We start from the raw sequence: 23,738 nt of genomic DNA on the forward strand, positions 1-23,738 counted from the left end.
AGCAGAGTACACCCAGTTGGCTATGAAATATTTTCACTTACCCTCTTGACCAAAACCTCTTGCATATAAATGTTCCGAATCTCCCCCCTCTTTGCGATTTCCACTTCCAATTCTGTAGGCTCCACTGCCTCAAACTCAAAAGTTTTGACTGTCTGCGCAGTTCCAGACGCTATTTTCATCGATTTCAAACTTGTCGACCGCATGGCAGCTTCTAAGTCCTTTACTGAAGGGGCACGATAAAAGCCTCCTCCAAAACCCCCTAGACCTCCGCCCTCTCCTGAAGGAGCTACTTGCACTGTCTCCTTGAGCCTGACCTGCTCTTCCATATCACGTTTGAACTTCATGAGCCTTTCACTGTCATACTGGAACTGTTTCTCTGGAGTCTCTTCAGGAAGGAGTTGGGGAATTGGAGGAACAGGGACATGTTGGGATGGGTGGAGGGATGACTGGATTTTTTTCAGTTCTTGCACCACACACTGGATCTCTTCAATAATAGCCACCTTGAGGTCTCGGAGGGACACAATCCATTTGTTCATTTCCAGTTTCTTATCATGTATCTGAAAGGAGGAAGGTTAGAACAGGCTTGCATTAAAGAACTCGCAACACATCAATATTCATGAACCAGTCCACCAAGACACTCTGCTTCTGCTCTTAACGCTACCTAAGCAAAATAATTTCAAAAGGAGACTCGTGAAACTGCTGAATTGCCATTCATCAAAACACTCAACTCAAGTCATTTGGATCTGAATAGAGATAAAAGTTTGCTTTCCAACTACAGATGTTCATTTGCTCAGTATGCCAGAGTGGTTATTTTATCATCTATAACTGCTCAAATTGAATTGTCACTATCTGTACATTTTGCATTCCATTTCTATCTGCTCTCACTGCTTGCAACCCCATCCCCATTTTCCCATGTGTGTATTTATTGCTACAAAAGAGGATCTGAATAAGTGGACTCTAGTCCATGTAAGCTTATCCCATAATTAAATTTTTTAAGTCTATAAGGTGCTAGAAGACTGTTGGTTGTTTTTTGTTGTTGTTTTTTTGCTTCAACTTCACACCTGGACTTTGGCCTCCCAGTTGTGGCTCCCTTCATCCAGCTTTCCATTTTCTTGCTCTCTATGATCAGGCAGCATTTAGTGGGGAGGCTTTTTCCCTAAATATTTTTTGAACTTCTGCAGAACTCAGGCTTCCCCCAAGTCTGCTAAAACTTCTGTCTTGTGCATGGGTGATACGATTTGAAGTAAAGAAGCAACAGCACACAGAAACAGCACAGGAATGGGATTATTTAAATAGTTTTTTAAAAAATTGATTATGTTATGGTTTTATTCATTTTTTAAACTACTTTTGAGTTATTTCTTACAATCAAGTGGTATATGCATTTTATGAAATTATGAAGGAAAAAAGTTTCTCTTCCTTCTAGTGCAAATGCTTAGGAGAGGACAGAGTGAATAACACAATCGGGGGGGGGGGCAGAATCTACTTACAGCCACTTCTAAAGATGCCAACTGATGAGTTTTCTTGTCAGCATTAATTCTCATGTGTTCAGGAATTTTGTAGTTAGTAGCTGTTTTCAATTTGAAGTCCCCCATATTCTGTTGGGCCTCTTTGATATTTTCTACATCTTGGGGATCCTCATAGTCATCACTTGGTTTGCTCTTGAATCTGACAAGCATCAGTGAAGATAAAAGCTATCAGTCCAACAGGCAACATCAACTCACTCACTTTATAGCGTTTCATTCATCAAAGAATCTGCGGCACTAGAACTGCCCAGCTCTCATCTCATGCGGAGGCAGCAGGAAACAGACTGAAACCTTTTTATACTGAAGGGAGGAAACACAAATGGCAACAGGGAAGAGTGCTGTTATACTGAGCTCCTGCTTCCAGGCTCTCCATAGGCACCTGGTTGGTCTGTAAGATGTTCTAACTTCCCTTCCTACTAATTCACATGGAGGCATTACTGGAGAACAGACCTTTCTGTCTTACCTGCCTGCAAGTAAGAAGTTTCTGATTGCTGTGTGTGTGTGTGTGTGTGTGTCTGTGTTTAGTTGCTGGCTGAGTGGATACAGCTGGGCTGTGGGTGTGGTCAAGAGCCTGCTTTATAATACAGTAAGGACAGGCTTTGCCACTAGCAATGGGGTGACTTCTTTGGGTCTCCACTTTGAGGAGATATGAGGCCATATACCACTCCACATGATCCTACTGTTATACCACATCAAGATAACATTTTGAAATTTTGAAGTAATACGGGCCAGGTATGATTACTATTTGTTTATCAACAACATCCATCAACGATGAGCATTTGAAAAGTCCTTCCTTTTCTTTTCTTTTACTCTGACTCACAGTTCTTCCCATTCACTCCTTCTTTGTTGGATCTTAGCTTTGGCTCTGTCTGCTTTTTCAATAATTTTTCTAAGTTTTTCCATTCGATTTTCAACAATGCGGCTTGCCACCGTGTGTGGGTGCGCCTTTTTGGGCAGCTTTTCTGAATCCACTTCTTCTTCACTAATAGAAGCCTGGGTTGAAAATTTTGGCTCTGCACAAATGTGAAGAAAAATAAAGTAACATGCTTCTGTCCATATCATCCTCATGTCAATATCTAGTTCACAGGATTGTCTTAGTAGAGTGCTGCATTTACATCCACTTTGACAAAAAATGTTGTTTCATGGGAACAGTTTCCAAATTCAGCTTGCTGAATACCAAACTGGAGCTGGCCCCAAGGGATTTCCTTACAAAAGTAGGCTTTAAATGACATCTTCTGATATTTCCTGCTCTTTGCAGAGGCTAGTGTGGTTGCATCTGAGGAATTCTCACTATGGCCCCTCAATGTTGTAAAATGAAAAGCGCACCTAAGCTTCTGTGTGCAGGAGGGACTTTGTCCCAGATTTTATCTTGTGAACCACCCTGAAATCTTTTGATGAAAAGCGATATATAAATCTAATAAATAATGTCTAAAACCTTATTTCAGCATTACTTTAAATGTTAAGAGAAGCCATTGTAATAATCCTTCTATATAAAAACACCACCACCTTTACTGGTTGCCTTCAACCTAAGCCAAGGAACAAATTCTCCACTTTTCTGGCTGGTGAGAGTTCCAGGGGCAACACTTTATAAGTTGGCTTCCTTTGAAGGAGAGCACTGGAGGTTCACACCATAGATTTGGTTTATTAACAAAAAGACAAAAAGCACCTAAATGGAGGCAAGCAGCCAAGCCATTGGCTTATCAGGTAGCAGACCCCACATCACATCGCCAGAGAGAGGCAACCTTTATCTGAATATCCTTTTAGCCTTCTGTTAACTTTGCGCTTCTCTACACAGACAAACATACATACATCTTTTACATTAGCCCCCTCATCTTAGCTGGTGTGTCACTTTCTAAACTCTGATAGAATTCAAACACTCCCAACAATTTCTTGGCTCCCATGGAGGAACTATCCATTAGCCATTCCGGACCACTTTTTAAAAAATAAAAAGCAAGGTTTCCTAGGCATTATTATTATTATTATTATTATTATTATTATTATTATTATTATCATCATCTACCAGCCTGTGATATACAATCCCATGACAGTGTTCCATATGTGTTAGCACTATATAGAAAAACTAAATGAAAATATGGGTACGGTTGCACAGCTGACAAAGAGTCACATATTGGCATGGAGTCTTCCTGCTACATTTCTGCCGTCAGTAAACACATACAGTACAATTTTGACTGGACAGCACTTTCTTATACATCAGAGTGCTAAGAGCTGACAAGTCAAAGGCACCTCTACCATCTGCTCTGATAAACTGCAAACCCAGTATATTTCTGAAGAACCATTGACCCACTTGCTTAGTAGGTACTTGCTACTCCACTATATTAAAAAAAATCACAGTATTTCACCAAGAAGAAGAAGAAAGTATTGTGCTTGTGGATGAAACTGTTGACATTCAATGCAATGTGGGAATGACTGCTTGTGCGCAGCCCCCTGGATCCCAGTGCGGCTCCTGGTAGTTCAGGACTTGGTTCATCCTCCCCAGGCAGGATACCTGGGGTCTCCACCTACCTCAGTCAACCGCCCAATCCTGCCTGGGGAGGTGTTGCCAGGGGATTGAGCAGCGTTAGGGAACTGCTTTTTGAAATATAGTGTGAGGATACCATCTGACAAACCCTCTGGTATAGAATCATAACAAGTAATATAAGATGAAGGCTGGGGGGGGGGGAATATTATCTTATGGTTGTGATAGTTCTGCCACAATGTTTTCAAACCCTTACTGGCATCCTTTTGGGTCTCCGTCCTTTGGTCTGTGTCTTTTCCTTTATGGTCATACTTGCTCGTTCTTCTTTTCCCTGCTTGACTTTGTTTACTGACATTGTACAATTTTTCTGAGATCGACAACAGTCTGTACGTGGAGATTCGGTGGTTGCTTCTCATGGCACAGACCACAATGGTGTCATATTCCAAACTGGCCCGAAACCTGAGGAATCAAAGCAAATATCTAATTTTTTTTTAATGCCACATTTTCTGCTCCGTAAAGTTGTCTCGGCAGGGATCAGCCAAGCAGCAACAGCCTCTATGCCAGGGTGTAGAAACCCTTTTTCTGTCAAAGGCAGCATTCCCTCCAGGTTAATCCATCAAGGACTACATGGCAGCCACTGGGAAGGGCTAGAGTTAAAATTAGATGGAGTTTGCAGCGTTGCGTAGTTCTCTCTTCCTCTGTGCCACCTAAAGAACTCCCTTCCTGGTCTGTAACTGTCAACTCAGACCCCTTTAGCGTTTATATGCGAAGTTAGGGATTCTTTGCCACAATGTGCATCATCAGTTTACACTTGCTTACAAGTGTATTGACCCAGTGTTAAGCAGCTGTGAATAAGGCAGATTCTATGTTAGTGAACTTTAGGAACTTTAGGAAAGGGGCTGAAAATTAAAAAAAACAAAAGGTATTTGTATAATAAAAGTAAAGGGCCCCTGACAGTTGCGAACGACTCTGGGGTTGCGGTGCTCATCTCACTTTACAGGCCGAGGGAGCCGGCATTTGTCCGCAGACAGTTTTTCCGGGTCATGTCGCCAGCATGGCTAAGCCGCTTCTGGCAAAACCAGAGCAGCACATGGAAACGCTGTTTACCTTCCCACCTATTTATCTACCTTCATACAAATCTATGGGTGTCTTTACACATGGAATACCATGTGGATGTTGCACAGCTGGAAGAGGGTCAGAAAAAGGGCAACCAAATGATGAAGGGGACCAAAATGATGAAGGGGATGCAGCACCTGTCCTATGAGAAACGCTTAGGTCTTTTTAGTTTAGTTTTTAGGCTACAGTTCCCATCATCCCTGACCACTGGTCCTGCTAGCTAGGGATCATGGGAGTTGTGGGCCAAAAACATCTGGAGGGCCAAGGCTGAGGAAGCCTGTGATAGAGGCACGTAAAATTATGAAGAAAGTGGACAGAGAGAAGTGTTTCTTTCTCTTCCATAACACTAAAACCGAGTGAGGGTCATCCAACAGACTGGTGGGAGATTCGGGACAGACAAAAGGAAGCACTTCTTCACAGAGAACATAGTTTAACAATGGAATTTGCTACCACAAGTTGTTGCAAAGGCACAAACTGGGTGACTTTAAAAGGGGATTAGGCAAATTCATGGAGAATAAAGCTACCAATGGCTACCTGTCTTGATGGCTATATACTGCCTCTAGGATGAAGGACAGTATACCTCTGAATACCAGCTGCTGGGGAACAGGCAAAGGTGAGTCCCTGCGTCCTGCTGCTCTGCCTCCCATAAGCATCTGTTTGGCTCCCGTGACAGAACACTGGACAAAAAAGGCATCTGGTCTAATCCTACAGTTCTTCTCTTATGTTCTCAAGCAAAAATGAGGTACTACCAGAAAGACTTCAGTTTTCAAGGAAAAGTTTCCAGCTTTTAAAAAATAAAATAAGAACTTTGCTTAAATATAACACCTTAGCAAATTACGGATCTCTCCCAAAATTTGAGGACAGGGGGAAATGGCACTTGCCGATTCTCTACTTTCCGCAGCCCAATGCGATGTTTCTCCTGTTCCCAGGCCAATTCCTTTAGGACGAGCCGGATCTTATGCGCAGTCTTTCTGTCCATCTCTGCACGGATTCTGCGGTCCAACTCAAATTGCTACATATTGAAAAAGTAGCATTTCATTTTATGGTGGCTACGATGATGCTTTGTTTGTTTGCTGGATGTCTACTCTGCTTCTCAGCAGCGCTCCCGGGTGCTGGGATGTGATGGATCATGATAGTCCAAAGGAGAGATGGGGGAACTGTGGAACCTCCAGATGATGTTGGACTCCAGTTCTCATCAGCCCCATTGAGAATGGCCAATGGTATGGGATAATAGGAGCTGAAGTCCAAAAGCATCCAGAATCAGAGGTACCCCAGCATCTGTTTACAGACAAGGGGTGGCCCATCCCGTCTCAACCACCTGAGGCAAAACAGGACTGTGCCCATGTTGCCCCCCCCCCTTTCGCCATCACCAGAATGCACCTCTTCTCCTCCTGAATAGTTCTACCAAGGGCAAGATGTAATTTCTGCTCCCATGCTAGAAAGATTGTGATTTTATTGTGATCTTTTTGCAAGCTGGTTTTTAGAGCCTTTTGGAGCTATAGAGTGAGATAAAAGTATTCTAAATAAAATGAATGAAGAAATAAAAATACTGGTGAAATCCTAACTGCCATCAGCAATTTGCCTAATTTAGGATCAGCCTGACAGCAACCTGAACAATATTTTAAAGCAGCCATAGTCCCGCCTCAGCTAATTCATTTCTCTACTTCCAAACTGTTCCCAATGATGTCCACTTGTAAGATTCACTGTTCAAAGCAATCACCTGAATGTATTAGTCAATCTTTACATATACACGGAACCAAAGCTAAATCTTGTAGTTCTTGATATGCTTTACACTTTACATGCATGGTAAAAAAAACAGATTACAGGATTACAGATTAACAGATTACAGGATGGGTGACACCTGGCTTGAGAGCAGTACATGTGAAAAGGATCTAGGAGTCTTGGTAGACCACAAACTTGACATGAGTCAACAGTGTGATGCAGCAGCTAAAAAAGCCAATGCAATTTTGGGCTGCATCAATAGGAGTATAGCATTACAAAAATACAAGCCACACTAAGGCATTAATTTGTACCTCTAAAGAAAGAAAAACCATACATACTGCTCTGTGAAATTGCATGTGAGATGGCAGCTGACGGTTCATTTGGAGCAAATTCTGAAACTCCTCCCTTAGAGTGCTTAGTTCTTGTCTCTTAATAGATTTCTTCTTTTCTGCTATCCTCATTATATAATCGTGTTCCTTTTTTTGCTTGGCATTTTCAATACTAGAAATGTGAGAAAAGAAAGAAAGAGAAGATGGAGCAGTTTAAACTTAAATTCTGGAAGTGGGCCTACAGAAAAGCATAACATTTCATTATGCAATAAAGGTTTTTTACAGCAAAAAACATACAGCTTGGGGTCCCTTCCAACTCTACAATTCTATCTACAAAATATCCAGTTTTGCAATATTTGGATAAGCTAATTGGGACAGTGTTGTATAAACAAATTAATTTGTATGGGATTGAGCTATTAGATGGAGCTACCAAATGAATGATTAAAAAGCTGACAGAAGCTGCACCACAATTATCCTGACAAAAGCCAACAGTGGCTTTTGAGGTGGGCTGGGTGGGTATGAAACCTTTATGCATCGAATAAATGTTTCAACAGAGTAGAGCATGCTTATCTAGAAGTCATCTAGATCTGACCTCTTAATTCAGGCACCCCCAAACTAGGCCCTCCAGACATTTTGGGACTACAACTCCCATCATCCCTAGCTGACAGGACCAGTGGTCAGGGATGATGGGAATTGTAGTCCCAAAACATCTGGAGGGCTGGGTTTGGGGGGGGGGTGCCTGTCTTAATTCATACTGGCATCTAAGGCACCAATCCAGAAGTAAGAGAGATATTTGAGGGGAATAGCTTTAACAACATGACTTGCCAATAGGCCACACCGGATGAGGGTGCACTGCCATTTCAAAGAGGCCATTAGCAAAACCCATTCCTCATGAGGGATTTGGAAGCAAAGTCTCTCTTTCAGCAGCTTTACCTGTACGCAGTAGGATCGACAATATCTTCTGCTGCTCTCTCTTTTTCGAGGCCTCTCTGTGGAAGAATGTAATTAAACAATTGATGGCACTGTCAACTGTTGGCATGGCTGTTCCTGAAGTTAGGTTGGAATTGCATGCAGCTCCTCACAAGCATAGTACTGTAATTCATATAGGATATAAAAGACACAATGGTGTCTTTCTAGTAATCAACCTCCCCGAGGCCCAACCCTAAGGAGACTGAAAAAAAGGTTCATCAAGGAGAAACAGCTGAGAGTTTCCCAATAATTGTGCACTTAAAATCTTCCTGGCTGTTACTTACCCTTGGAGAGGGCACCTTAGCCTTTAGCACTTTCTTAACCTCCTCAGCTGAAAGGATGTTATAAGTAAAGATATTGCCATCTGCTCCACAGGTCACAAGAAACCGATCATCAAAACTTGGATAGATGCCTTGAATTTGCCCATAGTTATTATCATGCATGCTGTATGACCAATATCCAGCTATATTGTCTTTGGAGAGCGATTTCTCGTAAAGAGCATAGATCCGTACTGCTCCATCCTGCATGCCACAGATCATTAGCAAGCCAGTGGAGCTGTGGAAGTAATCAAAACGTAAACAGCTGAGGGTAATTACTTTCTCCACAATGCCCTGCGAAATGGATATCTAAGGGAGCTACCCAACCCCAAGATCTACTGGTATGTGCAAGTTAGGATCCAGAAATTCAGGCTCAGACAACCAATTCCTAACACAGCCAGGCTAGGTTGAATCCTGGTTCAACCAAAGATACACCAGCATAACTCCCACAACCAAGCTCAGCCAGGATTTAGTTAGCTGAGCCAAGACGGACGGATTTTATATGGCTGTAAGCCCTGAAAAATGGGCGTTCTGGGGAAGTGGTGGGATGGGACCAGACAGAGGGACTTGGATCCTAACTTCTACTAACTTCTATTCAGCTCAGCCACATAACCTGTCAACTTGGCAGGACTCATGCTGTTATGAAGAGCAGTGTAGGTCAAGCCCTATTTCAAAGGTCTGTTTTTCCATTGCCAGGTTTACACCAGCTCAGCCAGCAGTAGTTCTGCTCTCGAACAGAGTTTGGAACAGCTCGATTGAAGGCAGTGTAAGTTCCACTTGCCTCCAATATTTAGTATTGTTCTATGAATCCTAAGAAGGCCCAGGTAATGTGAGGCATCCAAAGTTCTAGTAGGAAAAAGTTAATGCTGGCAGAGGTCTTTTCTGCAGCATTTGACTAATAGATTTTTTGGGGGGGATCACAGTGTTTCCTCAGTTCTAAGGGAAGCATACCATTTGTGGCTGCATCCACACTATATACCTAAAGCGCATGGCTTCCCCCAAATAATCCTAGGAACTGTAATCACCCACCACAGAGCTACAATTCCAAGCACCCTTCATAAACTACAGTTCCCAGGATTATCAGAGGGGGGATCTATGTGCTTTGAATGCACGGTGTGAATGTGACCTGTGTCACATTTTAGGATTGTACCTTAAAAAGGTATATGAGCAAAACACTTGGGTTGGAGGTTTCTGGAGCCTTTAACATCTCTTAAATCCAATTCGAGTTACACATAAACTGATGCTTATGAACTCTTTGCATACAAACTCACTGCTATCTTCACCACTTTGACTTGTGGCTCCTCCTGGCATCAGCATTGGCCAGCAGCGGAGCAAGCCGATCGGGCACCTGGGGTGGCATGCATGCCCTGTTCCCAGGGGCGAGGCCAGCCGTCCACAGAGGCACTGTGAGGCCTCCAGCTGTGGGCGCCCAAGCCACCTCATCACTCCCAGGAGAGACATGTGACTCGGGCACGCTGCAGGCCCTGCAGTGAGTGCCACCCAGCATTTTGTCACCCGCCTCACTGGTGACACCTGGGGTGGGCCGCCCCTACCACACCCCTTTTCCTCCGCCCCTGGTGTTGGCATAGATGGACGAGGGATTCATTATTTCCAACAGGGCGGCTACTGCTGACAAAAGCCAATGCACTGCAAAGGCCATACCATTCCACCCTCCTCTCAATCCCTTGTTTCTCTCTCTTCCATCTAGATACATACAAAAGGGTATCTGAATTCATCCCAACCATCACCTAATAATAATAATAATAATAATAATAATAATAATAATAATAATAATAATTTTTTATTTATACCCCGCCCATCTGGCTGGGTTTCCCCAGCCACTCTGGGCGGCTTCCAACAGAAATATTAAAATACACTAATTTCTTAAAGATTAAAAGCTTCCCTAAACAGGGCTGCCTTCAGATGTCTTCTAAAAGTCTGGTAGTTGTTTTTCTTTTTGACATCTGGTGGGAGGGCGTTCCACAGGGGGGGCCACTATCGAGAAGGCCCTCTGCCTGGTTCCCTGTAACTTGGCTTCTTGCAGCGAGGGAACTGCCAGAAGGCCCTCAGCGCTGGACCTCAGTGTCCAGGCAGAGTGATGGAGGTGGAGACGCTCCTTCAGGTATACTGGACCGAGGCTCATTCACCCTTGCATCTTGCTTCCGGGGCCTGCTCTACCCTGATCTCTGCAGAGAAGAGGCAGCTCCTCCTCGAGGATACACATTTAGTGGGGGACCAGCCAACCCAGTGCTGCAGCAACCCACCTCTATATCTGCATGCATATAGTGATTTATACATTATGAGGGTGAAAAGAGAACCATTGGGTCAGTGGGAAGGGGCCCCCGAGCTAGTCTGGAGCCACATTTGCTACTGCATGTATGGAAATAATTTCAATCTTTGAAAATCCAAATGCTTGGTTTTTTATAAAGAAGGGTATGAAAGGGGGGGATTTATTTCTTGTCCTGCTATATGCCCTGACCAGGATGCAAAAGTAACAGCTTAAACTAATTCAGTATGTCTAAGTATGTCTAACAGCATTTCATAATATTTGCTCAAAATACTACTTTCAGGCGGTGACAGTCAGAGTGCTAACCAGCCTGCCATTATATCAAGAGATCAGCTCCTGCAAATATATACACAGGCATATAGTTTATAAAAGAAGAACAAACAAACAAAGACCAAGTGTTTCACACTTATTTTAAAAACCCAACTCAACCCATGAAACCAACCAACATACTGTAAAAGACATATTACCAAAACACAATCCGTCTAATGGCAGTGTCATCTGTATCTTCTAAATGAATATAGGCAAAAGGTTCATCTTTCCGAGCCTCGGGTTCTTTGTCGCCTTGCTGATGAGAAAATGCACAGTGGAACAGGAATCCAGTATCGTACTCTCCCTAAAGGAAAGAGTGAGTTATGAAGAGTTGTTAACTTTATTTCTTGTTTCCTTCTTTCTCCTCTCTCCCCCCGCCCCAAATTAATCTATCACAGTTTGGAAAATTCCAGAGTAAAACTTCCTCCTTTCCCAAAATTGGTTTCATCACCAGTTGTATTTCATACCATATTATAGGCAAACACACTTCATTTCTACCTCCAGGTAAGGGGCTTCCTTTGAAAAATAAGCTTGCAATTCTGCTTTAAAATTAAACAAAAGGTGGAGAACAGCACTAGAATGAAAAGAAACAAGAGTGAAGACTATGCTTGCATGTTTAAGACACACCCAGAATCAGCATGACATTCTTGCATCTTGTGGTTTTTAGCATTTGCATTTTACATTTAGATTTTAATCTTGCTTTGCATCTGGGGTTGGCAGGAAGAGTGCCAATCAAAATTGACAATGGGAGTGATGCCACTACTGAAGTCCTGAGAGATTGCTTAGCATCCCTCTATGTGAAACAAAAAAACTCAAACCGCTTTCAAATAGAACTGAGACAGAGGTGAATGTGAAAAGCCAGCTCCTTCGGCCATTTAAGCTGCATTCTCATTATACTATAAAAGAAGGAAGAAACTACTCTCCTCATTTTGTTATCTGTGAGAAAGAAAGAAAGATTGGCTTACCAACGACAACCAAAATTTCCCTGGCCGAGAGTAAAACCCACACAGGATGGGGCTTGGAGTCTCTGGGATATAGATTTCAGGCAGTGGTTCCTCTTCCACAGCTTCTTCCTGTGGAAATTCAATTTCCTCCATTGTTTTCCCCTCATTCAGTTGCTGCTGTATCCATTCCTGCTTTGCTTTCTCCTTCTCTAGTCTCACTTTTTCTCTGCGTTCAAGTTCCTCTTGAAGCTTTTTAAAAGAGCCAGTAAAATAAGAGCATTAAAAAAACAACTGTGTTGATCACACCAAAAGCCCATCTAGTCCAGCATCCTTCTCCCACGGGCAACCAGGAACGTCTGCAAAGCCCACAGATAGGACTTCATTCACTAACTGTGTTACAGGTAGGTAGCCGTGTTGGTCTGAGTCGAAACAAAAGGATTTTTTTTTATTTTGTGTGTGTGTGTGTGTGTGTGTGTGTGTGTGTTGCTTAGTTTTATCTGTTTGGGAATTGAGAGCAACAGCCCGCATCTGTCATTGTTCTTTAGCGGTTGGCATTCACAGGCATTCAGAGGCAAGGCCTCTCTGATCCTGGAGGCAGACACATTCATAATCAACAGATCCTAATATTTTAGGAAATAATTTCTGCTGGGGTACGAAGTCCTTAGCTGCAGTCTTACATCCAGGACCACAATAACTAACGAGCTCAGCATTTCTTACTTCAGTATTCTATAATGACTACAGATTGCATTTCCTTATTTGCATGTGGTGCTTTACCAGAATCCGAGATTTTATGCTGGAGAAACGAAAATATTGTGTAGGCAAGTCTTTTATCCTGTAGGTGGTTGCTGCGTTGTAGTTCCCAGGGTCTGGAGCAGGAACCTGGACAACAATGCCGTTCTTGCATAAAATAAGTAGCGTGCTCTCAGGCTACAGAAGGAGGACATGAAACACAAGTGTCAGGCATGTGTATGTTGCTGAATTTTGATGGTGATGGTGCAACATTCTTATGTTCTTAAAAATAGGTCAGAGCTCAAGGACAACTGTTGCCAAAATGAAACACAAACATAGTTGTAAACAGGAGGGAATGGAAGTGGCAGATCACCCACCACTTCCCTGCTGGCTCATGTTGGACAAAGTGAGAGGTGCAGAAAGTTGGCATTGCATATTTCTCATGCAGATTTTGAGATATCTAAATTTCACCCATTGCTGCCAAAGTGGGGTGGGTGTGGGTGGGGATTAGTTACCCCAGCTCCAGGCTGGCATAGAAAGGGAGTTGAATCACTGGGGCATTCCCAAAGAACAGAGGGACCTTGGAGCCAGTCCCTGTCCTGCCCCAGAAATGCTTCATGGGAGGGGAGTGCTAAATGCCAGTTACTGATGACAACATAACCACCAATGGATAAACACAGCATTGCAATGTGTTACAACATAAATCATGAGATGCAAATACTATGAAAAACACCGCTACTCACATGAGAAAGAGGAGACCACTGCAATGCCTGAACGGGCCCTGGGACAGAGATGAAGCCAATTGCCTCATATTTATCTTCAACGGTAAAGAAGAACACAGTTTTATCATTACTCTGAGAAGGAAAAGACGGAAGAATGAATAAAGCCACGCATTCCACAAGAGTAGCTATGCTAGTCTGCTGCTGCAAAGAACAGAGTCCCACCACAACCCAACCCTCTGATTTAGCATCAACCTTGATATACAAAAGCCTACGTCATCAGCTAGTGTTACAAGGATGACAAGGAACAATTAATGAGTATTTGTTGGGTTTGGTCAGTCAACCAGCTACAAATTCACCTAACAGTTAACTCATTCAACGCACATTTTACCAACTTCCTCGAGAGAATATCATGGAGGACTTTGTCAGAAGCCTTACTGAAATCAAGATAAACTATGTCCACAGCACTGCCCTGATCCACCAACTTTGTAGTTCCATCAAAAAAGAAAAAAGATTGGCCTGGCGTGACTTATTTTTGAGAAACCCATGCTCATTCTTTGTAATCACATCATTCTTATCTGCTCTAGTAAGGCATCATCCAAGTCTTCAGTCTGGCTTGGCAGTCTATAGCCAATACCCACAGTAAGGTCAGTAATGAATCTAATTAAGAGAAAGGACTTTTAAAAACTTTTTAAAATCAAACAATTCTTACATAAGAAGAAGATATGGTTTAAAGCATAGAACATATACAAAAAACACAACACTGATGATTTTAACACGCAAATTCAAATCTAAAACCTTTCCATGAATCCTTAAGGAACGAGCCTTTCTTTTATAGTCTTAGCCAAATGTTCTCTCTGAGCTGGGCCTCAAAGGTGCAGAGAAGAAGCTAAGATGATGTGAGAAGCAGAGGTATCAAAAAATCTCCTGAATAATTCTCTGAACTGACTCATTATACACTGAAACGTGTATGGATCAGCACAAATCTCTCATTTCAAAAATGTATTGGACCATAATTCTTAGGTAATGAACAATCTGAAGTTAAGTTTGATCATCTACATCTCAGCATTTGCAGTAGTAAATTTCCACTAACGTTCAAAACAAAACAGTTTTTAGGTTTGGTTGAAACATACCCCTGTGGCAAGCAATTCCCCATTACGCTCATAGGCCAAAGCTGTTACTATAGTAGTATGAGGTTTGAACGCCTGTTTCAGACGCAAGGCTGCAGGCGCTCCTTTGTCCCGTCCAGACACAACAGGAAGTCCCTTTGGATCGAAAAGTTCAATAACGCGTACAACGCCATCTTGAAAACCTACAACCATTATGCCTTTCTTGGGATTTACCTTCAAGAAAACAGAATAACATTGTGATTAAGAGCGAATTTAAACCCTGCCTTATACATCGTCTCATAAATCTATGTAAAGTATGTAATTGTTTGTACAGAGGGAGAATAAACCATGTTGTGAGTGGCGTTTTCTTCTCAAATACCAATACTAAACTATTTTCTTTCACTGTCACCAGAAAACTCGGGAGGGGGTGCAAAAAACAAAATCCGTAAAAGTAAAATGTTTGCCAAATAATAAATATGAAAACCCATCAAAACAAAACTGAAAACCTTAGATGTTATGGACCCCAGCCAGCAGACCTCTGCAGCTCAAAACATCTGGAGGACATCAGTATGTGAAACTAGAGGAACAGGAATTAAGAACAATCCAGACAACCTGCTCCTCAATCTCATTATGCTCCATTTTAGGAGAGGGGCAGAATAAACCATAAGCCATTTGTACATTAAAACAGCTAGGCTCCAGCCATTCTGTCTTGCACTACCATCCATATACTTCCTCTTTCTATCTTGCACTACTTACCACGTTTGGTGCCCAGACCATTACTGTTCCTCCCTGTTTAAACTTCATCTCAGTCAACTGCACATTGTCAACAAAATCGAAGACACGAACTGTACCTGCATTAGATGGTTAACAGGGGATCAGAATAAGAAGGAGCCAGATCTCCGTTGCTTTTTAAAATTTAAGCAACACATTTTACATGGGGGCTCTGAAAAAACAAAGAAACTACACCATTACAAGTGATCCGTGGATTATTCCCCAAACGTGTCTACTTAAGATAACTTATTTTAACCTTGAAAACTGAGTGTGGGAGGAGTCAGAAGGAAAAAGATATGTACTTACGGTCAAGACCAGTGGTGGCCATGATATAAGTGACTGGAGAAACACACATGGCTTCTATCTTTCCTGAATGAAAAGTAAAGAGGCATTCTGGATCATGAGTCTACAGGGGAAAAGAAATAAAATGGGTTTTCTTCAGAGGCCTATTTGTAAAAGTATTTTAAAAGTTTTGTGTAACAGGGTCACCTAGGGACATATCATTAAAGCCCCTCTGAAAATCTGATCGCTAAAATGCATTGGACATTCAAACTGGGGTTCCTAGTTTTCAATCTAGGGCACAAATTGAGTATCAGATAAACAAAGACAAAAAAACACTGATATTTGTTAAAGGTTTTTAACAGTGCTCTTTTTTTTATTACAAAAAAAAAGTTGCTGGTGCTCACCATGAAGTTGTTACAGCAAGTGCCACACTTTTAACATTTGGGGGGGGGGAGGTGCTGGTACTGCACACCCTTGAGTACCCCCCCCCCCCAGAAAAAAGCACCGGTTTTAAATCAGTATACTTTGTATTTTCAAGGAGGAAGCATCAGTGGTGCCTTATATCTGTTCTTTTGAAGACCTTGTTTGTTGAACGCTTAGGGCCAAGCTAACAAGACATGAAAGATCTGACCGGATTTCCTGCTATGTTTTTCTGTTCCTGAACATAGCCAATTGGGAAGCCCAGCTTGGATTAGAGCCAAATTACATCCACAGAAACAGGGTAAAGTCTAAATGCAAAAGAGGGGAAAGTGGGTGCCTCACCTTGCATGAGTACTTTCCACTGAGGCTGCCCCACCATTGGAACCACAAACTAGTACTGACATTTTTGAGGCCATCTTTCTCAAAGTAATAAACTACAGAAGCTGCACATCTTTTAAAGATAAAATATTGGCTTCTATTTAACTATCAGGTATAACAAAAGTACAGTGGAGGAATGATTGGGGAACAAAACAGAAAGGAAAACTTACAACATTTGTGAAACTCAAATCAAGCTTCCAGATGGCTCCATTGGCATCCTAGTAAAGAAGAAAAAACACTTAGCTTTTTGCTATTACTTCAAACAGTATTTACATCCCTCTCCTAAAGACATTGGCTTGGATCCAGAGAATTTTAGCTGCACTTCCCCAAGCAAATAAACAACTAACTTGTCCCACAAAAAAAAAATCCTTCCAGTAGCACCTTAGAGACCAACTAAGTTACCGGTAGTTATTGGTATGAGCTTTTGTGTGCATGCACACTTCTTCAGATACAGAACTTAGCCTTTTCTCCCTTCCAACAACAATCAAGATTCCCATCCCTGTGGTAACTATTCTTAGATCCTAGGGGTGCCAATGGGAGGTTCCCCCTTAAGAGTTAACAGGAACTGTATGAAAGCAAGTGAGAACTGAATGCTCAGCCTTGCCCTTCCCCCAAGCTGCAAGGTCTGGAATAAGATTCATTCAAGCCCCTGGAATTTTATTCCTTCCTTCCATTTTTATTTTTTGTTTCACCTGAGTGGTACTTTCCTAGTTTGGTGGCTGGTTTTGAGGTTGTTGTTTTTTTGTTTGTTTTTTTGCTTTAGCTTCAAAGGTTACCATGACATCACATCCTACACATGAAAAAGGGTTGTGCACACCACTGAATCAGGGCACACACTCTCTGTTGACTAATGTGCAACCTAAAAAACAACAACACAACCCTATATACCACAGGGGAGGACTAAAACAATGCTTACCTGAGCATACCAAAATGGTTCTCCACGTTCATGAATTTTCACCATATAGTTCAGATTTACATTTTTGCCAACTAAAAGTTCATTAATGTGTTCCACCTCCAGCAGTCCAGTGTCATCCACAATATCAGCTGTATCTATTGTTTCAAAATCCCAAACCTTCATGGAGTTTGGAAAAGAAAATATTATCTATTGTTGCCAAATGCCAGTACCAATGCTTTAAATGTTAAAATTTGGCTACTATGAGCCAACCTAAGGGAAGGAGTAGTTCAAATTCAATAGGATTTTTCATTCACATGCAACTGATGGGAAGGGATAATGTAAACCTTTCTCTCCCTACCGTGCTTCTTACAAAAAATCGCCTCTTGAATATGCTATCTGGATTTCAAGGGAAGCCTCTGTTGATGTCACTGGTGTCAATTGATGTTTCCCTTCAAATGCAGAAAGCAGTTTCAGAGAGGCAACTTTTGTCAGGACTGTGGCAGGGGGGTAGTTAAATTTTCCCTCCCTCCTCCAGGCTCTACAGTTGCCATTTACACAAGAAACAACAGACACATTAACCATCACATCTATTTGGGTTCTTTTCACTGTACGTTCTTTATTATGTGTGCTCATGTAACTATTGGGGTAGTCATAGGTCATCCCGCTTTTAAAGCTATTTGTGCCTGCAAAAGTTTTAGGGTAGCCATAACCACTTTAATTCCAAGCTGTGCACATCCTGCAACTTCCTATTTCACAACTGCCCTGGTGGGTTTTTTTGTCTCACTTTTGCTGTGCTATTGCCTCTCTGACAGCAACCACGTGGTCCAACTGGGGAAGCATCACAGAATTCCTCAAGAAGGGTAAAAAACCATCATTAACGCGCTCCTATTGTGTCAAGAACATGATACAGAATATACTGTCAATCAAGTAAGATATGTTCAAGAAAGCCTTAGCAAATGAAGAAGGAAGCAATGTTCTCATACGAATGGTGTTTCTCAAAGGTGTTGAACACATTACATGATGGTTATACTGCCTTCTTTTACCAAAGACAGGAAATGCAAACAGGTCTTTGTCAGTCTGCTTCAGGCCAAGACAGGAAATAGATTGAGAAGGAGAGGGGTGACTAAAGGGCAAATACCTGTCTGCACTTCCTGTTTTTGGGCACAGCAGGGCAAGCTTAACCCACCACCTGTTTGTATAGGTACTCAGGTTGTGAAATAACCACCCCAAGCACACTTACAATAAATCTCGTTCAGTCTCAGCACCAGGTTAATGAAATATTCCAGCAGGAATCTTATTAGTAAAAACCAGTGGTCACTGTTAATAAAAAAGGTAAAGGACCCCTGGACGGTTAATTCCACTCAAATGAGTCTATGAGGTTGTGGTGCTCATATCGCTTTCAGGCCAAGGAAGCCAGTGTTAGTCCACAGACAGCTATCTGGGTCATGTGGCCAGCATGACTAAACCGCTTCTGGCACAACGGAACACTGTGGCAAAAGCCAGAGGCCACGGAAATGCCATTTACCTTCCCGCCACAGTGGTACCTATTTTTCTACTTGCACTGGCGTGCTTTCAAACTACTAGGTTGGCAGGAGCTGGGACAGAGCAACGGGAGCTCACTCCATCATGGGGATTCGAACCACTGACCTTCCGATCGGCAAGCCCAAGAGGTTGCCGATCACAGTGGTTTAGATCACAGTGCCACCCGAGTCCCACTGTTAATAATAATAATAATAATAATTTATTATTTATACCACGCCCATCTGGCTGGGTTTCCCCAGCCACTCTGGGCGGCTTCCAACCGAATATTAAAAACAGTACAGCATCAAACATTAAAAACTTCCCTAAACAGGGCTGCCTTCAGTTGTCTTCTAAAAGTAGAATAGCTGCTTATTGCCTTGACATCTGCCAGGAGGGCGTTCCACAGGGTGGGTGCCACTACCGAGAAGGCCCTCTGTCTGGTTCTGTTAATATTTTGTCTGGTCTGTTAATAGTTTGATAAAAAGTGCAGAAGAGTAAACAGTACCATCAACCCATGAATAATCCTGGGTACACTCAATATGTCTCTTCTTTATACACTTAATATTTAAGAAAACACATACCCCCCAAAAAAAAGATTTAAGAAAATACTCACCCTAATAAAGCCATCTGATCCAACACTGACCACCTCTCCCTCATCCAGAATTATCTGATTAATTGGGCCGTTGTGGCAATTTTTACGCCCAGGCCGACAAAGTTCCACTTTTATGAGGCCCCCTTCCCACAGCAACAAGTTGCCCCATTCTGATCCTGAAAGTACCTTTCATGCAGAGAAAACAAAATGCATTAGTATTCTATCATATTGATGTATATCTGAAAAGGGATACAGGGAAGGACACATTAAGTTACATCCCAAGTTTTCACAGACAACAGATACATTTTCTAGGAAAATGGCAAATGTTTGTAAGACCAAGGCTGCAGGCACACCATACTGTACATCTGAAACACGCTTCCCCCTCAAAGAACCCCGGGAACTGTACTAGGAATTGTAGCTATGTGAAGGGTAAACTACAGATCCCAGGTTTGTTTATTTTTTTAAGTTTCTTTTTTTTTGCAATGTTTTGGAACAATAAGTTCAATGATAACGTCCAACCAAATGCTGCTTTCTAACTGCTGCAATAGTATTTCTTTATGCTCTTTTTCTTTGATTTATTTTGTTTACAGCTAAGTGGTTTGTCACAAACCATAAGAAGGCTGGGCACTGCATTATACAAGGATGTGCCTTTAAAAACAATTCAGAAATCTCAATTACTACAACTATTGATTGGTATCAGTCTATGGGAATATATTCCGCCAATTCTTAAAACATATCCACTGTTTACCAGATGCTTTTTTTAAAAACAGAATAAGCTTCTGATCATTTTTAGACGCAGCAGACACTGGATAGGCTATGCCTTTCCACACAGCAATGTCCTGTAAATATGGGTCAGGGCAAATCTGAATAGAGAACAAAGGAGCCCATTTTATCATACAGAAAAGTTTGAGAAGATAGAAATGTTTCTCACCTTCCCATCTGGCAGCTCCACATATCCTTCAATGTCTGTCAATGCTGTTTTTCCAAACCTACCCAGTGCTCCTTGTAGTTTCAGACCAGTGAAGGTAAGCGCCATCTTCCAAAACCTGGTCACATAAAAATCAAATCTCTATTAGTTTTCAAGGGGTTATTTTGGTCTTTAAACAGACTGTTATCAACCTTTCACATGCACTAATTTGGCTGCATTTTGAAGCAAACCACAGTTTAGTGCTACAAGGATGAGTCTGGGAGGTCCCAGGGATTGCATACTCTCCCACTTTCCTCTTCTCCTCCGGCACAGGTGTTAGGAGGAGATCTCATTTGCATGGACAGGCGGAGTCTCCCAAACCCCCAGGCAACCCCCTGAGCGGAATAAAGACGCAAGACAATGTGCTATGGGATTCAAATTGGCCACAACTTTATTAAGATTCAGATGTAGGGAGACCTTGGCTCAGGCATTGGGCGTTATCCTTCCCAGTTCCCAGCTTTAGCAGTGCCAGGCCTTGGGCGGAATTCTGTAGCGCTTTTCCTAGAGGGAGGGGTGTGAAGCGGAGACCTTGCGGCAACAAGATCGGGGTATTGGGGAAAGCCTTGACCATGCCAATAGGCGTCATCGCATCCCCCTTCCAGCGGCGGCGAACAGGGGGCGGGCTCTCTCTGCTTGAACATATATTCTCCAGAGCCAGGCCCAACCCCCATACATGAACCTCCCCTGCATGCTCACCTACTGTTCTGCTGCTTCAAGAGTAAGGCCTCTCTTTCTCTCCACGTAGTGCTTCCACAGCAGGAATCATAGAATCATAGAGTTGGAAGAGACCACAAGGGCCATCCAGTCCAACCCCCTGCCAAGCAGGAAACACCATCAAAGCATTCCTTACAGATGGCCATCAAGCCTCCGCTTAAAGACCTCCAAAGAAGGAGACTCCACCACACTCCTTGGCAGCAAATTCCACTGCCGAACAGCTCTTACTGTCAAGAAGTTCTTCCTAATGTTTAGGTGGAATCTTCTTTCTTGTAGTTTGAATCCATTGCTCTGTGTCCGCTTCTCTGGAGCAGTAGAAAACAACCTTTCTCCCTCCTCTATATGACATCCTTTTATATACAGTATTTGAACATGGCTATCATATCACCCCTTAACCTTCTCTTCTCCAGGCTAAACATACCCAGCTCCCTAAGCTGTTCCTCATAAGGCAGGCATCCCCAAACTTCGGCCCTCCAGATGTTTTGGACTACAATTCCCATCATCCCTGACCTGTTAGCTAGGGATCATGGGAGTTGTAGGCCAAAACATCTGGAGGGCCACAGTTTGGGGATGCCTGTCATAAGGCATTGTTTCCAAGCCTTTGACCATTTTGGTTGCCCTCCTCTGGACACGTTCCAGCTTTTCAGTATCCTTCTTGAACTGTGGTGCCCAAAACTGGACACAGTACTCCAGATGAGGTCTGACCAGAGCAGAATACAGTGGTACTATTACTTCCCTTGATCTAGACGCTATACTCCCATTGATGCAGCTCAGAATTGCATTGGCTTTTTTAGCTGCTGCATCACACTGTTGACTCAACAGTGTGACTCAAGCCAAGCATGAGGAGCACCATGTAAGAATACTGACAAAACTACACTTTCCAGTGCTCCTAGCTCACAGCAACAGCATCACCGAGCACCAGGGAAAGGGTGTTGCGCTCAAGGGCAGTCAATTACACAAGGAGCCAGTCAACATGGCTGCTTCTTTTCCTGCTTTCAGAAGATATTCATGGCATTTCAATTGTCTGAAGATTATAAATAACTATATTACAACATGAAACAAAAATTAGGACACTGCCAACCCAGAGCAGAAGGCTAGCTTGATTTTAAATAAATAAAATGCATGTCGTACTTGCAATGTTTTGGGGCAGCTAAATAAAAGGTGGTCTTCATTGAGTAACAGGAATGTTTTAATACAGATAATTAAAATTTAATGTATAGTTAAGGTAGGTACAGCTTTCTAGTGTGATGCGTTTACTGATGAAATATTCCTTTTAGTCAGCATGCCTCTGTGGCATTCTAGTTCCTTGAGATAAAACTATGCTACTTGCTGGCTTACTTTATGTGACCTGAACCAGATGTGGTGAGTTGCTCTTCATTTTCTGGAGAAAAGGTCACTCTAAAAACATCTTGGGAAAATGCTTTCGCTCTCAATACAATCTTTTCCTGCTTCCAGTCCCAAACTGTTAACATATAGTCAGGGCTGCTCCCAACTGTGGCGATCAAAGTACCCGAACGATTAAAGTCAGCAAATGCATATGCTTCTTCAGTTCCACCTGGAAATAAGATGATATAACAGGTTTCTTAATGCAATATAAATGTTCAAGGAAACATACCAATGTGCTAGCCAATCAACTAGCACATATTGTAAATTATTATTATTTTTTTGAAGTATGAAACAGATTAGTAAAGGTAAGGGGACCCCTGGCCGTTAGGTCCAGTCACAGACAACTCTGGGGTTGCGGCGCTCATCTCGCTTTACTGGCTGAGGGAGCCGGCATACAGCTTCCGGGTCATGTGGCCAGCATGACTAAACCACTTCTGGTGAACCAGAGCAGTGCACAGAAACACCGTTTACCTTCCCGCCAGAGCGGTACCTGTTTATCTACTTGCACTTTGACGTGCTTTCGAACTGCTAGGTGGGCAGGAGCTGGGACCAAGCAACTGGAGCTCACCCCGTCATAGGGATTCGAACTGCTGACCTTCTGATCGGCAAGCTCTAGGCTCTGTGGTTTAGAGCACAGCGCTACCCACGTCCCTTGTGAAACAGATTACTTATATTTTAAATACATTTAAACAGTACAAAGCAACCACAAAACAGAGAAGAATGAAGGCAGTCTGTATGAAGAGAGAAAAAACAAAGGCTTCAGGTGATAATCTACCCTAGAGCCTTCAAGCCTTCTGCTCTTGTAGAAATTCTGTCTCTGAGTCCCAGATACTGTACTAGTACCGTGTGTGTGTGTGTGTGTGTGTGTGTGTGGTGTGTGTGCATCATAAGCCTTTCCTTTTCCCCACAATGAGTAATTACTGAAATCACATGAAACGTAAGAGATATCACTGAACTGATTTGTCAGCTTTATTATTATTATTTATTTTTAAAAAGTCTCAACTCAAAATATATTAGAAAAAGAAAAGCTATTGAACTGCATTTGGTTTCCAGAGTGATAGCCACCTAATAAAAAATAAACCAGTAATGAAGAATAGAATTCCTTTATCATCCTTCTTTAAATACTTGGCCATTTAGACATGCATCCATTGCTTTTTCTTGAACGTGAACACAGAAAAAGGGAAAATAGCATCTGACTCTGCAAATAATAATGCCAATTCTTCTTAATCACTTGCACATCTTTAAAAGAGTGACTACTTACAA

At 42.4% G+C, this 23,738-nt stretch overlaps 1 protein-coding gene across 1 annotated transcript in view; it reads right to left on the reverse strand.

Annotated features, from left to right (window-relative positions):
- The window catches only part of CFAP44 (cilia and flagella associated protein 44), a 40,193-nt gene that overhangs the window by 10,083 nt on the left and 6,372 nt on the right, over positions 1–23,738 (reverse strand). The window contains exons 7-26 of the mRNA XM_035114394.3: positions 22,428–22,644; positions 20,340–20,454; positions 19,430–19,594; positions 17,317–17,472; positions 16,571–16,618; positions 15,627–15,726; positions 15,306–15,400; positions 14,574–14,783; positions 13,465–13,575; positions 12,767–12,919; positions 12,014–12,241; positions 11,207–11,352; positions 8,420–8,690; positions 8,100–8,155; positions 7,176–7,338; positions 5,997–6,127; positions 4,256–4,458; positions 2,344–2,536; positions 1,488–1,665; positions 42–557 (exon numbers count right to left, since the gene is read on the reverse strand). Of these exons, the coding sequence (XP_034970285.1) occupies positions 42–557; positions 1,488–1,665; positions 2,344–2,536; positions 4,256–4,458; positions 5,997–6,127; positions 7,176–7,338; positions 8,100–8,155; positions 8,420–8,690; positions 11,207–11,352; positions 12,014–12,241; positions 12,767–12,919; positions 13,465–13,575; positions 14,574–14,783; positions 15,306–15,400; positions 15,627–15,726; positions 16,571–16,618; positions 17,317–17,472; positions 19,430–19,594; positions 20,340–20,454; positions 22,428–22,644 (3,455 nt within the window). The remainder of the gene's footprint in view (positions 1–41; positions 558–1,487; positions 1,666–2,343; positions 2,537–4,255; positions 4,459–5,996; positions 6,128–7,175; positions 7,339–8,099; positions 8,156–8,419; positions 8,691–11,206; positions 11,353–12,013; positions 12,242–12,766; positions 12,920–13,464; positions 13,576–14,573; positions 14,784–15,305; positions 15,401–15,626; positions 15,727–16,570; positions 16,619–17,316; positions 17,473–19,429; positions 19,595–20,339; positions 20,455–22,427; positions 22,645–23,738) is intronic.

The sequence above is a fragment of the Zootoca vivipara genome, chromosome 4, assembly GCF_965207765.1.
Source record: "Zootoca vivipara chromosome 4, rZooViv2.hap1.1, whole genome shotgun sequence".
Taxonomy (NCBI): Eukaryota; Metazoa; Chordata; class Lepidosauria; order Squamata; family Lacertidae; genus Zootoca; species Zootoca vivipara.